The sequence below is a fragment of the Panthera onca genome, chromosome B1, assembly GCF_046562875.1.
Source record: "Panthera onca isolate mPanOnc1 chromosome B1, mPanOnc1 haplotype 2, whole genome shotgun sequence".
Classification (NCBI taxonomy): Eukaryota; Metazoa; Chordata; class Mammalia; order Carnivora; family Felidae; genus Panthera; species Panthera onca.
Window position 1 is genome coordinate 89,948,902 of NC_138342.1, and position 16,892 is coordinate 89,965,793.

Genomic DNA, 16,892 nt, shown 5'->3' on the forward strand with positions numbered 1-16,892 from the left:
GTTCATTTATTTTGAGAGCGTGAAAGAGAGTGCACAAGCTGGGGAGGGACAGACAGAGAGGGGGAGAAAGAGAATCCTCAGCAGGGTCTCACTGTCAGTGCAGAGTCCGATGCAGGACTTGGATCCCATGAATTGTGAGATCATGACTGGAGCTGGAATTAAGAGTCGGATGCTTAACCAACTGAGCCACCCAGGCGCCCCTTCTGAAGTTTGTTTTTAATGTTTTTGGGCATGTCACTCTAGCTTTTTGTGCCAATTATCAATCAGTTGTCTCTCAACTCCAAATTCACCCTTCAGTACTTGTTCTGAGACAACAGATTGAACTCTTTTAACACTATGCTCACTGTAAAGAAGAAATGCTTAGTTTTATCAGTAGAGGGTATCAGAGATACCCTCTATTGTAGTAGGAAGGGGTTGTCCAAGCGGCCTGTATATGGAGGATACGGGTGGCACTCGGGCCCATGGGCAAGCCCAAAGTACACAAGCCTTCAACGACCTCAAGCCCTAGCCTGAGGCCAATGACCACCTCATTGCTGCCCTCCTAGTGCAGACACTGGTGCATTCCAAGCCTCTCAGCAGCGGTAGCTTTCTGAGTCCTGCCATTCACCCACCCACCAGCCTGTGCTCACCCGTGCCCCAGAAGGTTATTTCCTGCATCCACCTCAACACAGCTATCACACTCTGTGCACTGCTCTGGCAGCAAGAGGGCTCCCTCCCAAAGTCCTGACCCACTCAGCACTGGTCTGTCAGCCTCAGCTAGCCTGTTCATCAGAGGGTTGTTTCCTGCTTTCTGGTTTCTGTGAACCAGTTATGGTCCAGACAGTCCACTGAATTTCTCCACCATGTGGTGGGATGAAACCATGCTTTCTCTTTACTTATTTATGGGGGCTGGGGGGCAGAGAGAGAGGGATAGAGAATCCCAAGCAGGCTCTGTGCTGTCAGTGTGGATCCCAACGCGGGGCTCAATCCCACGAACCAGGAGATCATGACCTGTGCCAAAACCACAAGTTGGACACTCAACCAACTGAGCCACCCAGGCACCCCTAAACCATGCCTTTTTCAATGAGGTCTGAAGCCCAGCTTTAGGGAGGGGGATTTCTTTTCTAAGTTTATCTCTACTTTTGTAATCTCCCTCAACCCTAGGGTACCCTTCAGAGTTCACTTTACATTTTTATAATTACTCTTCTATTGAAGTCTAGTAATTCTTTAAACTTCCCCTGTTCAAATTCTACCTAATATTGAGGTCCAACAATTATCTCACTTCACTTTCAAATAAGGTTTGAGAAGTGTCTTATCAAAATTTTACACAGACTATGGACTACTTAGAGTCAATAACTGTAGGTAAAATAGATATCTGCTTAGAATTTCCTCCCAAAGTACATTGTGCGGGCTAAGGTTTATTCAAATCTTTAATTTCTATATTGTAATCCAAGTCAGAATTAATTAAGTTTTGCTGTTCAATAGTGTGAATAGGGAAGTAGTTCATAATTCAATTATAATTGACTCAAATTACATTTATCTATGCAAATATTAATCCTATAATGCCTGCTCCTTGCCACCCTCATAGATTTACTAAGATATCGTGTGACTAATGAACCAAAAGATTATTGATGGACACAAACCCAAATTATACATCTCCATACATACTATTTATATTTAGGCAGACGTGGGTGGAATCTAAGTGATCAGCAGGACGCGGTGAGCCCAGAGTCCTCGTACTCCGCCATCTTCTCTCTCTCCCCACACACAATATTTATAATGTAAGTACCTTGGAATTGCTCTTGTCCCATACTGCTCATCCCAATATGTCCATCTTTCCCAGAAAAGTGTCACATATCCATTTATTTTTCTCTTACCCATTTTTAATTGACATCCCTTTTGACAAACATAAAGTCCATTTGTTCCCTGACTCCATTAGAAAAATAGCAGCCATCACCTATCCCCCTACTCTCAAACCTGGCAAAGATTTTGGTAAATTTTATTTTCAGGAGTTTCTGAAACAAAAAATGAACAAACTTTCCAAATTTAAAATTATATTATCGGGGTGCCTGAATGGCCCTGTCGGTTGAGCGTCCAGCTTCAGCTCAGATCATGATCTCATGGCTCGTGGGTTTGGGCCCCACATCGGGCTCTGCGCTGACAGCTCTGCTTTGGATTCTGAGTCTCCCTCTCTCTCTCTCTGTCCCTCCCCTGCTCGCTCACTCTTGCTCTCTCTCAAAAATAAACATTTAAAAAATAAAAAATAATAAAAAAATAAAATTACATTATAAAAATATGTAACTAAAAATACCACCTCTTATAATACCACAACTCCTACCTACACCATCCTCTCCTGCCCTAGTTGAGAAATCCTACTATCCCAGAAGCCTAGCAGATTAAGTATATATGTCCAACTTTTCTTATTAAGAATATTGAGAATAATAAGTAGAACAATATATGGCCAACTTAAGTGACCTATTTCTTTATATATTTATACCATTTGCTTTTAGAGAAGTGTAATAAATTTTATCAAAGTCAACATTCCATATAGCAAAACTCAAATACTCAACTGGTTTATAAAAGAACATTAGGCACAGAAATGATTTTCTTACATAAATGTGCAAATTTTCTTTTCCAGACTATCAAAAACGTACTTATTTTAATAGTACACAAAAATTCTTTAGAAAGTCAAATCCATGATCTACTTTTGTTGGGTAAAAAGACTACCTTCATTCATCTCATGAATTGCATGTTAAAATACCCCTCTCTTCTTTGTACGTTAATCACTCAAATATTAATCTATTTTCTTGAAACTCCCAAATCATAGTGGCTTGCCTCCTGATTTCTCAGCAGTAGGCATCATTTTAAACTCTTCAAGTGACTGGAAAATCTAGAGAGACAAATGAAAAAGGAGGTTCATCCTTCCCATCATTAGATTCTGGTTCTAATGGCTTTCTATCTTAATGGTGCAACTAGTACTCTAAATGCTTCTACCAATATCTATTACTCTGTATGGTATTGAGTCCTGACAAGAGTCACATTTCTGATGTACAATGCAAAAATTACAAATTCTACTTAGATGTTTCATTCTCCAACTTGTAATTATACACAACTTAGAATTACTCTCACACAGTCCTCAGAGTTGAAAGGGAGTTTTGACTGTGGAATCCAAATCCTTCCTTCTGCAAATCAAGAAACTGAGAACTGACATTCAAATTACAAGTTTTTCCAAAGGTCCCCTTTTTCACAAGGAATCTCAGCTGAGTCTTCGAACTAATACAATTCAAATGTAAGAGATGTATTTGTTCAGAACCATAAGCAACCAAACTAATTTTATTTATAAATAATGCTGTCCTGGTTGAGCCCAGCCTTGCGGAGTGGGAGGATTGGGGAGGGGAAACTCTCCCATGGTGGGTGGGAGTAAATCCACCATGGCCCAGATTGCCCCTCTTGCTCCTGCCTGTCAAGCCCGGGGTCCCAAAATTTGCTTTTAAAAAGAGACCAAAGAGCTTGATTTGCTTCTGCCTCTCCACTCTCTCAGCGAGTATTATTTTAAGGAACCAAAGGTGGTAAGGCACTGGAAAACATTTCATGAAGTCCTTTACCAGGTCAGAGAAGATCAAAACAGGTACCAATTACTGAGCTCTTCCTAATATGCTAGTCACTGCACAAAGTGTTTTATAAATATTATCCCATTTTATATATACAGCACATTGATCAGTTACTATTCCTGTTTTATAAATAAGTACACTGGTAACTTAGAGAGTTTTAGTAACATGTCCAAGGCTGCAAAATGAACAACTCAGAGATCAAGTATTATTCCTGGGCATCTCCAGCCCCCAAATCCATGCATACCTATTCTTACTGAGCCCTTATACCGTGTCAGGCCCTACAGTAAGATGGAACGCCAGCAGAAAAAAATTCTAATTAGCACTGTATTTAGGAAAGAAACAGCGTAGATTACATAATTGCAGGAAACCTCGGAAAACCAGACTAACAGACAATATTAGAACATGATGCTGCTTTAGTAAGAAACCAGAACAGATGCTGAGCAGAGAATCTATAGAAAAATCAGGAGAAAAAAGGGATTATTTTCCACCATGAAAAGCATCCTAAAACACTTATAAAATTTAATGTCTCTGAATTAAATTAGTAACTTCAGTTATCAAGAAACTAAATATAAGCTAAAAATATATAAAATATCAGACTATACAGATCCTCAAAATTATTATTATTTTTTTAGGTTTATTTACTTTTGAGGGAGAGAGAGCGCACACAAGCAGGGAAGGAGCAGAGGGTGGGGGGTGGGGGGGGTGGGGGGCAGAAGATCCAAAGCAGACTCTGCGGTGACAACAGCAAACTGAATGTGGGACTTGAACTCATGAACCACGAGATCATGACCTGACCCAAAATCACATGCCCAACCAACTGAACCACCCAGATGCCCCTCAAAATTACTTTCAAAATAAAAATACATCAACAGATTCTAAATGTTTTTGTGCAACAGACCCCACATCTACTTATCCAAAAACCTGAAATCCAATTTTTCCCAGCTTTATTAAGATATAATTAGGGGCGAGTCAGTTGGGCGGCCGACTTCGGCTCAGGTCATGATCTCGCGGTCCCTGAGTTCGAGCCCCGTGTCAGGCTCTGTGCTGACAGCTCAGAGCCTGGAGCCTGTTTCAGATTCTGTGTCTCCCTCTCGCTGACCCTCCCCTGTTCATGCTCTGTCTCTCTCTGTCTCAAAAATAAATAAAACGTTAAAAAAAATTAAAAAAAAAAAAGATATAATTGACATACGACACTGTGTGAGTTTAAGGTATACAACAGGATATATGTACATTCTGTGAAATTACAATTAGGTAACACATCCCTGTGAAAAATCAAAAACCCCAAACGCCGAGCTTTTAAAACTAATTTAGTCGTAAAACCCGATCAAAACTGACATGAAATTAGTTACGGGCTCTACTGATCCCACTCGGTGTGAAGAGTCATTCACTACAGAAATATTAATGTGCTTTATATCCCAGGAGAATTAGGTAATACATGACCCCAAAGATTCTGGATAAGAGACTGTAAGCCTGTGTTGCACTACTCTAGAAACGTGAATAATATAAATGAGAAGACAAAATTATCAGAGACCCCAGAGAGGATCAAAGTTTATAATTAAAATTTGGGAGTCTATGGCTCCTATAATTAGGCTCAGATCTCAAGAAGTAATGTCCCTTTAGGTTGCTGGAACTCTTGGAAGTGCTTACAGGGAGAACAGATGTATATCCTAACAGACATCCTACTTACACTGCAGATCCTGGTGCGAAGCACAAACTAATTAAATAAACACACTGGCATCCAGGTGGCAATATGCTCCTACTGTCCCCCACGTAGGGCATCTGCTCATTTACACAGAAACAGTTTCTATTAAGGAGTCATTTACTCATGCATGGATAACTTCCACAGCAAAGAGAAATCGCTACCTCCAACTGTATGTTTCCTCCGAAATTCGACTGGTTAACCTCATCCAAATGTCTTAAACCAAGGATGTAGCTACTAGCTGCACACATTCACATTCCATAATACATGGGACTTTCAGCACTCTCATGCATTTATTTATCCTTCACAAAAATGGATTTAGTATTTTGTGAGATAGGACAACCACAATTTCCTACAGTCAATGGATACCTCACAAAAATGAAAATGCACGCACATAACACCTTTTCAGCATTAGAAAAGTAACTCTCGCTCCACATGCCTCCCCCACCCACCCAATTCCTAAAATGGAATTTAGGAATCAAGCCATTAAATCTTTACAGACTGGAAAATCAGGGACATCCTGTTGATAACCAAACAGGCTTAACAGCTGCTCATTGCTCTAAAAAGCATTTGTGCTAGGGAAACAAATCTGGTACCAATGCCTTCTAAATGACCTACAGAAAATGAATAAAGGAAGAGTCATTGTTTTTATTTTTTTATTATTATTAGTTGGCAAATAAGCATTACTGGCAGACTTTTTCCTGATGTCACTGGAAAAGCTACAAAAAAATGAGTGTTTTTTTAATTACAGAAAAATTTTTCACTTAAGGCTGTAAATAAGCCAAATAAGTCAAACACTCAAGGTGGGGGGGGGGGGGGGTGCACTTGCACTTGAGAAAAAGAAATAGTTTTCTTAAGTCACTCAATCTAACAGTTTACACCCTGCCAGGTTGTAAACAGTAAAACATTTAAGGGGTTTAAAATACAAAGGTGTTTACTAGAACTTCTAGTTTGTTCTTTAAAAAGTTCAGAAGTTAAAAACTGCCCCTTGCTCAGGTACCAGATCAGTGCTTCCTGACAAGAGCCACACCCCTTAGCTTATAACTAATACTCCAGATAGAGATCTACAAGGCAGATACAACTTTAAGGTGCTTTTATACTCTTCTAGAAAACGTGAGAGCTCTGTGCAGGCACCTGACTTCTTTGCCCTCCCACCCACTGGCAAAGCACAGGCCCCTTAGGGACTTCCGGGCAGCAAGGAGCTCTGGAGAAGAGAACAGCAGGCCATGGAATCAGGCCACAGTTTCAGCACCACTCTGCAGTCATGCTGGTGAAAGATCTGACTCACTTTTTGACCTAACTCTAGAGAGGCTCCTCTAAGCCCTCAGTGTCCTTCCATGTACAGCTCATGTGACCCAGCTTTAGCAAAATTCTTGCCAAGTCAGGTTAGCCAAAACTCTCCATCCTCGACATGTGATCAAATTCTTCTTCCTCACCTGCACCCCCCAACCAAGTGATACTGGATCAGGTGGCCTACTTTCAGCAAGAATCCTGCGACGTCTGCTTAACTGAAATCATCCCTTGCTCATAACTTCTGATGTTTCCTCTTGGTAATTTTCTATCCACTGACCAGCCCCCTCCAACCACCTCCCCACCCTTTCCCCACTACCACCCACTCTGCCCTTTGGCTGTCAATCCCCACTTTAGCAGTATTCAGAAGTGAGCATAGTTTTATACTGGACTCTTTTCCCTATCGCAATAGTTCCTGAATAAAATCTGCTTTTACCACTTTACTGTCCCACTCTTGATGTTCTCTGATGGACCACCATTGCTACTTGGCCTCTCTGAGCTTCAGTAACCTCATCTGTAAAATGAGAACAAAGCTGTCTCATTGAGTTGTTGTGGGGATGAGGTTATACAATGTAGGCAAAGAATCTATTCAGTGTGACAGACACACACCCAGGCACTCAAAAAGTGGTTATTTTCATTCTTTTTATTATTTATTTTCATGTTATTTATATATTATCTCAAACACCAAAGGACATTCCAAACCAAAGGACATGAAGTCTGTTCCAGAGGAGGTCACCCCTCCAAAGCTGAAATTCTAGGACTTCACACAGATTGACAAGTGCCCTGAGGTATAGGCAGTTCCCATGATGTGGGGACAGAATCCTAGGGGTGTTGAGAACTTGCAGCAAAGCAGTTTGTTATTGTTTTTAGTAAAGACGGTTGATATTATTATCATGTGCTGTCACCAACCAGGCTATGTATTAAATGATTTACATCATCCTATCCACTCCTAACAACAACAACAACAACAACAACAACAACAACAACAAAAAGATAGGCAGATATTACTAATACCATGAGGCAGGTATCATAAGAATACAAAGAGCAAGAATACAGATGGACAAAAATATCTCACAACCCACAATTCTAGGCTGTGATGAACAAAAAATAAGTTTGAAAGCCACTGTGTACAAGTTCCTCTTCCAGTGAACACCAGACAGGGCCATCTGACCTCACTGTTTTGGGACTCTTATAGGATGATTTAAGAATTTATTTCCAAACTCTTTTTCAAAACATATGTGGCCACTTATTTCAAAACATATTTTGGGGTGCCTAGGTGGCTCAGTCAGTTAAGCATCCGATTCTTGGTTTCAGCTCAAGTCATAATCTCATGGTTCATGAGCTCGAGCCCTCCACGGAGCCTGCTTGGGATTTCCTCTCTTTCTTTCTCAAAGTAAATATTTAAAAATATATATTTTAACAATATACCACAAAATTAAAAAAAAAAAATTTGTGGAAGTTATAGTACATGGCCCTGGACCCAGACTATCTATAGACTACTCTGTGATCTAGAAAAGTTTATTAACAGCTCTACCTCAGTTTCCTCATCTGTAAACTGAGAATAATCATACCTACCCTCTTAGTGTTACTAGAAAGAATAAGTTAGCTACTACACATAAAATCCCTGAAATGTTGCCAGGCAAATACAGTAAAAACTCAGTGAAAATGAGCTATTATTATATTCCATTTCTCAATCATTGTATACAACTCATTTCCCACTTCTCCATTTCCTCTCCAGTAAAACTGGCTCAATAAAAACATTTTTGAGGTTGGCTAAGAAGTAGTAAAGTATTATAAAATGTGAGGCTAAATAGGCTAAAGGAACAAACAGGCTAAAATGGAAGAGAAGAGATAATCATGTATAGTGAGGACATAACTTATTTTCTCACTTGGAAGAGTAGAATGGTACAACCACAAGGGAAAACTGATGCACAGCATGTGCTGAAGCTGAACAAATGCATACCCTATGACCCACCAATGCTAGCCTTAGGAATATACCAACACAAATGTCCATGAAAAGACATGCACTTAAAATCCTCATACTAGCACTATTTTTTTTTTATGTTTGTTTATTTTTGAGAGAGAGCCAGGGGGAGGGGCAGAAAGAGAGGAGGACAGAGAATCTCAAGCAGGCTCCACACCATCAGGGCTTGAACTCACAATCTGTGAGATCATGACCTAAGCCAAAATCAAGAGTTGGATGCTTAATCAACTGAGCCACCTCCAGGATTATTCTTTTTTTTTTTTTTTTTTTTATGAAATTTATTGTCAAATTGGTTTCCATACAACACCCAATTTTTTTTCCAGCATTATTCTTAATAGCAAAGCACTGGTGACTGCCCAAATGCCCACCAACAGAATTGGGTGTAGTCACACACAAGTACGGTAGTACTTAGTGACTGTACTAAGAATAACCACACACGATGTGAGTTTCAGAAACACAATGTAAAATGAAAGAAACCAGACACAAAAAAAGTATATACTGTATGATTTCAGTTATAAAAAGGCTGGACTGGATGTTGTGATGCAACACTTGGGTCCCCCCAGGAAAAGAGGACTCTTTCCTAGCTTCTGGGAGAGGGGCCAACACACACCCAGCAGCTGTCAGCCTTCTTCAGAAACTGCCTCTGCAGAAAAGAGCAACAGTGGCCAAGGGCATGCCCCTTCCCTGGGCAGCCAATCACTGGTCAACACAGGGGCGTCAGTGACTATTTCTTCTGCAACATGGAACATCTCTGAGGGCCTTTCCATGACTCCATAGGGTCAAATCAGGCTTCCGCTAAGACTGAATCACAGCTCAACTTTTCCCTCTACCCAACCCCACTCCCTTCCTCTCTCTCTCCTCTTCCATGAGCGTTGATCCCAAGGGCTCTCCCTAATACATTTCCTGAACTCTAACCTTGCTCTCAGAGTCTGCTTCCCAGGGTATCCACACTTTGGCACAAGCAAATTGGACCCACGATGTAAGAAGTGAGGATAGCAATGACCACCTGGGGGAAAACAGGGAGGGAACAGAAGGACAGGAAGGACAGCATGTAGGGTGCAGATTAATAGTCTTTGTTTTTTAAAGTCTGGATGCTGGCCGTATAACTGTTCAAATGGGAGAAATTCATTGAACCATACATCTGTAAAACGTGCGCTGCTTCCTACGTATGCTACACTTAAATATGAGGTTCAAATAAAATAAGACAAACTAGAAAACGACCTGGAACAGACCCTTTAAAGAACATTTAGTCCGACCTCCCTGTGCACCAGTTAAATAATCATTTATTGTGCATTTAAATGTACCCAGAGAAGTCCAAAGAAGCCTAACCTGAGATTACAAACCAACCAGTGGCAAACCACAACCATGCCCGGACCCCCCGACAGCAGGCTTGTAGTGTCTTCACCAGACAATGCCCCGACGGGTAGCCACAGGAGTCAAATCTGAGGCCAAGGAAGGGCCTGCTGCAGCCAGCTCACCAACAAGTCAGCTATGCTTGCCAAAAACTCAACCCTTAGATAAGCCAAAATGCTAGCTTGCACCCCAAATGTACCTTTACATACCTTCATCTTTGAATCTTCCATAAGAAACAGCCCAGGTTCTGAAATCAGAAGATGTAAAAACCTTTCCGATGTAGACAAAACAGCATGCTTCCATCCTCTATTGTGTTCTCTCAAGAAAGCATAATCTGTTTTTACTATAGCTGGCTGTTTTTACTATTTATCCTCTCAGCCTCACCTTTTTAAAAGCAATTTTTGGTTTATTTAAAATGTCATCTCTCTTCCCCTTTTACATAAGGACAAAGAAACGAAACACAAAGAGGACAAAATATATCCTGGATTGGGATGGTAAAGCCCTTCCCTTTCCTAGGTAGCCTATTCCTGACGCTGGTCGCTTGGGTCACTCCCATTTTCAAAACCACTCATCCAAACTCCGCAGAATTTCAGACCAAATGATTCCTTTAAAATGATAATGAAGACAGCACCAAAGGAAAGGGTGTGGAACTACTGGAACAAAATTCGTTATTTTCTCAAAAACAAAACTCTTTGAGATATAAGAACTAAAGGTCGCAGTGGTCTCTAGGAAACTTAAAGGGCGATCACTGCCCCATTTTCACGAACGTTTGATACCAACAAAGAGAGAAGAATATGAGGAGTTTTATCTACTGAAGTTCCAATGCATTATTTACATTGGATCTAAGAAGAGAATCAAATACATTTTAATCTTTCAGCTTTTTTGTTATGATTGTTTTATCTTTGTTGGTTTTTCTTGGATAAAGAGTAAGAGTGTACAACCCCACAACTAAGTTCCAATGAAAATTTTTAGGCTTGAGCCTAAACAGCCAAACACGCTTGGATTTCCTAAATGTTTTTGGAGGAAGACATCACAGAATATACACAAATTATTTAGATCTTTTTTAAAAGGGTTTGCCTCCCAAGTAAATATAAATAAATTGATAATGTGCACTTCATCTTGAAAATTCAACAAAAAGCTGGCTAGGAATTTGCCACATACTGTTTCTTAGGTCATTCATTGATTTTTTCATCCATTCAACAAAATTTTTTTTTGAATGCCTATTCTGCCTTGAAGCAAAAACCTGATTAAGTGCTCTTCTATATGTATGCTCATAAAAAGATCTCAAAACATTCTTTTTGCCCACTAAAGAGAACTCCAGAACCCTTCTCCCACCAAATATCAAGAAGTAATTTTGGGGCACCTGGATAGCTCAGTCAGTTAAGTGTCTGACTCTTGCTTTGGCTCAGGTCATGATCTCACAGTTTAGGAGTTCAAGCCCTGCATCAGGCTCTGCGCTGTCAGTGCAGAGCCTGGTTTGGATTCTGTCTCTCCCTCTCTCTCTGCCCCTCCCTGGCTCATTCTCTCTCTCTCCCTCAAAATAAATAAATAAACTTAAAATAATTTAAAAAAAAAAAAATAATTTACTTCCTGACTCTATTCTGCTCCAGTCTTTTATAAACAGATGAAGAATGTGTTCTGAGAATTTTTTAAAAGGTACCATGCTTACCTTCCCACTAAAATACCTGTGGCCCTTCCAAAATTTAGAAGCTACAAAAATCAGACCAAATCTGTTTCCAGGGAAGAATGACACTACTTTGTTAAAGGACTAAGATGGGTATTATCAGAGCCCAGTCTGTAACCTAGCCAACAGTTTTAAGGGGTACCTCTGTCACACCTTCCCAAGCTCACTGAGCCATCTGTCTGCAGGGAATGTTCCCTCCTTCACAAAACTGGGACCAAAAGCCACAATAAGAGCAAGAGAAGTCTCTGTCTTCTTGTCCACAAGAAGGCTGCTTTTCTGGGACCACCTCTAAAGAACATTCCCAACAGAGCATGAGAGTACTCCAGGCAATGACTGGAGCAGACCAACAGATCAGAGAAATATCCACTCTAGCTGTATTAGTAAATGTGATTTCAACTGTGCTGCAGTTCAAATCTTAAAAGCAGTCTACCTCAGTTGGCCCAGCGTACATCATGGGAGATGGGAAGATGGCCACCACTGTTGTTTCTGGATTCAGGACTCCTTCTTCCAGTACTGCAGCATGCTGCTTCATACGCCACATCAAAGGGACATCATCATCCTTGGTCCAACCCCCAAGAGGGTGAAGGAGAAGGACAGGGCGCCGATAGCCCCTCTCTAGAAGTTGTTTATGGGTATCCTGCATTAACAGAGCATGTCCATTGTGCACTGGGTTGCGTAATTGAAATGCAAAGACAGCATCTGAAAAGAGAATTTCCAGAGTCAAGAATAGTACTTTTCTAACAGATTACCTTCCAAAGGATAAGCAATTCTTCCTAAAGCTTGATGCTTAGGATTAAACAAACATACATGCCCACAATCAGAGACTAGTGAAAAACATATACTGCTTTGACCTTTTACTCCAAGGCAACTTGACCTCTACTTCTGCTATGTTTTTACTTTACAAATTTTACATGCCTGAGGATGTGTAATAGAATGGTCATGGATTTACAACAACTGCTTTCTGCATTCACGGGGAACGAGAATAATCACCAGACTTTCTGGTCCCAACATCCTGGTTCAGCTGCTCACAATGGATATAATTTCTTGGCCTATGCCGTAATTACCCACCAGGTCAATCCCTCCATAGTACCTAAGACACTGCATTATTAAAAGGAGACAGGAAGGTAGAAAAATTTATAGTTTAAAGAAGTTACTTACTACCCAAATGTGCTCATATACACTGATTAACTTTGCTTGACTAGAACCCTATGTTGTTTTGTGATGCCAGGTCTAGATTTTGTATTACAGTTTTTAGCAACAACACTATCCCTCACAAGAGCCATTGCTATCACCCAAGCAATGAAAACTCCTAGACTAATTCTGCTTACAACCCTGGCTTTACTCCCACATGGAGCTTGCTAACAGGCTATGTTCTTAGAAAGCATGGTTCTTTGGAGTCATAGAGAAATTTCACAGAACAGAGTGGTGAACCCAGTTAGAAGAGCTGTGTGTTTTACTGCCCTCACAACATGTGGTAGAGCATCAAGCCATGTTGGTCCAAGCCTGACTCAGAAGAATATCTTCCCCTCTTCTAACAACTGTAAGTCAAATCATACAATGTCTTCCCCAATCTGTTCTGAATTCTGTCTTCTATCATGATGACAAAAGGCCACAGGAGGAAATTTGTGGCACCTTACTTGACCAGCAGTTTGGGGTTTTTTGAGCGCGGGGGGGGGGGGGGGGGCGGTGCACACATCCTGTGATATTCCAAGATTTACAGCATTATTGTTATGCTTTGAAGTTGTTAGGTTACCTTTTATACATGAACAAGGCTGGTTTTCACCCATGAAATAGCTGATACAAGGTACAAAGAATAAGGAAGTCTTGATACAAATATATGAGCATTTAAAACTATTCTGCCTTAAGGAGATGGGAAGAGGGTACACACCTGAAAGTTTTTCTATCCTGAATTCACTTCAAATTTTGTTTTATATATGGATATAAAAAGATCCCCAAACATCCCTTTGACCATTAAGTAAAACTCCATAATTCCTCCTACTCTGGGAGCAAGAAGCAATTTTACCTCCTGACTCTATTGCATATACTCTAGTCCTTCATAAAAGGACAAATGAAGAATGTATATATTTCCCCACTTAGGAGATTACTTACTGCCTGACCTTACCCACTCTGATTCTGGCCTAAGTCTGGTCACTCACCTCTCTCCTCTCTTCCCTTCACTTTATGCTGCCCATTCTTTATAAACAGCCTGATCTCAACAAACACACTTAGTAAGCATCAGTGAATCCTCCTCCTGGGCCAATGGGAGTCACTGCACTGATAGGGAGTGGGGGGGAGACTCCAGACTCACACCTCAGGGAGTGGGGAGGACTCTGGGCCAGCACAAGTCTGCAGCACCACGGCCCAGGAGACCACCTGTTTGGGAGACTGCTTACGTACAGCAAGGGAGAGCAAATACATAAATATAGTAAGGATAATGAGAGCCAGGATTCTCAACAGTAGGAGATGGTGGCGCCTGGGTGGCTCAGTTGGTTGAGAGTATGACTTTGGCTCAGATCATGATCTCACGGTTTGTGGGTTCAAGCCTGCATCAGACTCGCTGCTGTCAGCCCAGAGCCTGCTTCAGAACTTCTGTCTCCCTCCCTCTCTCTGCCCCTCCCCGACTATTAAAAACATTAAAACAAAAAACTGTCGGAGATGGAAGGCATAAATACGGAAAGGAGAAAGGCTAGAATAGACTATGTGGTACTGAATTAGGACTGAAAGTATCGGCATGAGCTCATGGTCTTCACCTATAAATGTGTGGGGTTGTGTGTGTGTGTGTGTGTGCATATACATATACACACCTCTTAGTTCTGTCCACTGAAAGGTCCTGCAAGCAACCACTACCCAAGGACAATGAGCAAAACAAAAGCACAAATTTTCTATTCTAAATACCACTGGCAAAATGGCTGATTCTAGGGCTAGGGCAAGGCAAGTACAACATGAGCTGGAACATCTTGTGTGTCATAAAGAAAGGAAGTGCTCAGAAAATGAGTGGGTAGAGCAACCAGTATGACCCAATGACTAACCCCAATGGCCAACCCAGGACAAGTTAAACACCAACGTAAATAATAATGCTAATAATAGTAATGAATTGTAACCTACTGAGTAAAACAGGAATATGTGAGTCCATAAAGAATAAAATAAACAAGGGGCACCGGGTGGCTCAGTCAGTTAAGCATCCGACTTCGGCTCAGGTCATGATCTCACGGTCTGTGAGTTCGAGCCCTGCATCAGGCTCTGTGCTGACAACTTAGAGCCTGGAGCCTGCTTCAGATTCTGAGTCTCCCTCTCTTTCTACCGCTCCCCCGCTCATCCTCCCTCTCTCAAAAATAAATAAACATTAAAAAAAAGTTAAGAATAAAATAAATGAATAAACCAATGGGAGAGAATGGAATACTCCACCTTATGGCAGAAGGTCAACAAACAAATGTAGGAAGAATAACAATTAGAAAACTCACCGTTTGGCAGTACCTGGTTTTTGTTTGTTTTGTTACTTTCTATAATTTATTTATTTTTTTATAATTTACATCCAAATTAGTTAGCACATGGTGCAACAATGATTTCAAGAGTAGATTCCTTAAGCCCCTTACCCATTTAGCCCATCCTCCCCCCCCCCACAACCCCTCCAGCAACCCTCTGTTTATTCTCTGTATTTAAGAGTCTCTTAATGTTTTATGCCCCTCCATGCTTTTATATTATTTTTGCTTCCCTTAAAACTAGTGGGTAAAAGTTTGATAATAGGATATTTATAGTTTCAAAATCTCTCTCCAAAAATACTTCTTAGTAAGTACAAAATTTGTTAACTTTACAGCAGGAAAACCTGGCAAACAATCTTAAACAAGAGAGAAATGTAAATTTTTTTTAAAAGTTAATCTTAAAAAAAAAAGTTTAGGACCAATCAAAATTGTGAGCCACCAAATATGATGCACTGAGAACTCACAAATGCTTCCAGTAGGATCTCTGACAAAATTGTATAACCTGAATCTAATTGTGAGGAAACAGCAGATAAATCCAAACGACAGACATTCCACAAAATAAATGATAGGTACTCTTAAAAAATGTCAAGATCATAAAAGACACAATTCCAGACTGAAGTAGACTAAAGAGACATGACTGAGTCCTGAACCAGAAAGGAAAGGTGGCAAAGAAAAAATATGATTGCTGTTGTTGGTTTTGCTCTAAAGGACCTTCTTAAGACAATGGCAGCATTTGAACAGAGTATATGGGCTTGACAGTGTTACATCAATATTCTTTGCCAGACTTTGACAAGCATGCTATGGTTAGGCAGGAGACTGGAATTTTTAGGAAAGGCATGTAGACATACTAAGGGGTAATTAGGCATCCCCTCATGTCTACAACTTTCAGGGAAAGTGAGAACAACAAAGCAAATAAAGTATAATGTTAGTAGCTGTGGATTCTGGCTGAATGTACAGGAATTCCTGATATTATTTTTGTAATTTTTCTATACATCTAAAATTATTTCAAAACAAAAAGTTAAAAAATGTAAAAAATTATGACAAGAGACATATGAAGCAAATACAATGTGTGGACCTTATTTACATTCCGATTCAAACAAACTATTAAAAAAAGTGACTACAAGGAGGGGCACTGGGTGACTCCATCAGTTAAACACTAGACTCTTTTGGGGGGGGGGGGCATTTTATTTATTTTGAGAGAGACAGATACAACGCAAGTAGGGGAGGAGCAGAGAGAGGCAGAGAGAGGGAATCCCAAGCAGGTCCTGACCTGGGGCTCATACTCACAAAACTGTGAGACCATGACCTGAGCCAAAACCAAGAGTAAGACGCTTAACTGACTAAGCCACCCAGGTGCCCTAAACATCTGACTCTGGATTTCAGCTCAGGTCATGATCTCACAGTTTGTGAGATCAAGCCCCACTCTGGGTGCAGTGCATAGCCCCAGAGCCTGCTTGGGATTCTCTCTGCCCCTCCCCCACCTGCACGCGCGCGCGCGCGCGCACACACACACACACACACACACACACACACACTCTTTGTCTCTCAAAATAAATGAACTTTAAAAAAAATTTCAAATTTGGGGTGCCTGAGTGGCTCAGTCGGTTGAGCGTCCAACTTCAGCTCAGGTCGTGATCTCACAGCATGAGTTCGAGTCCCACGTCGGGCTCTGTGCTGACAGCTCAGAGCCTGAAGCCTGCTTCAGATTCTGTCTCCGTCTCTCTTTGCCCCTCCCCTGCTTGCGCTTGCTCTCTCTCTCTAATATAAATAAACATTAAAAAAAAAAAAAAAAAAAAAACCTTTGGGGGCACCT

The 16,892-nt window shown here is 40.8% G+C and overlaps 1 protein-coding gene across 2 annotated transcripts in view; it reads right to left on the reverse strand.

The window, feature by feature from the left end:
• Nucleotides 1-16,892, reverse strand: part of PAPSS1 (3'-phosphoadenosine 5'-phosphosulfate synthase 1) — a 104,356-nt gene that overhangs the window by 21,138 nt on the left and 66,326 nt on the right. For both annotated transcript variants that reach the window (XM_060654485.3, XM_078445833.2), the window contains exon 10: nt 12,031-12,299. In XM_060654485.3, coding sequence (XP_060510468.1) covers nt 12,031-12,299 — 269 coding nt within the window. The remainder of the gene's footprint in view (nt 1-12,030; nt 12,300-16,892) is intronic.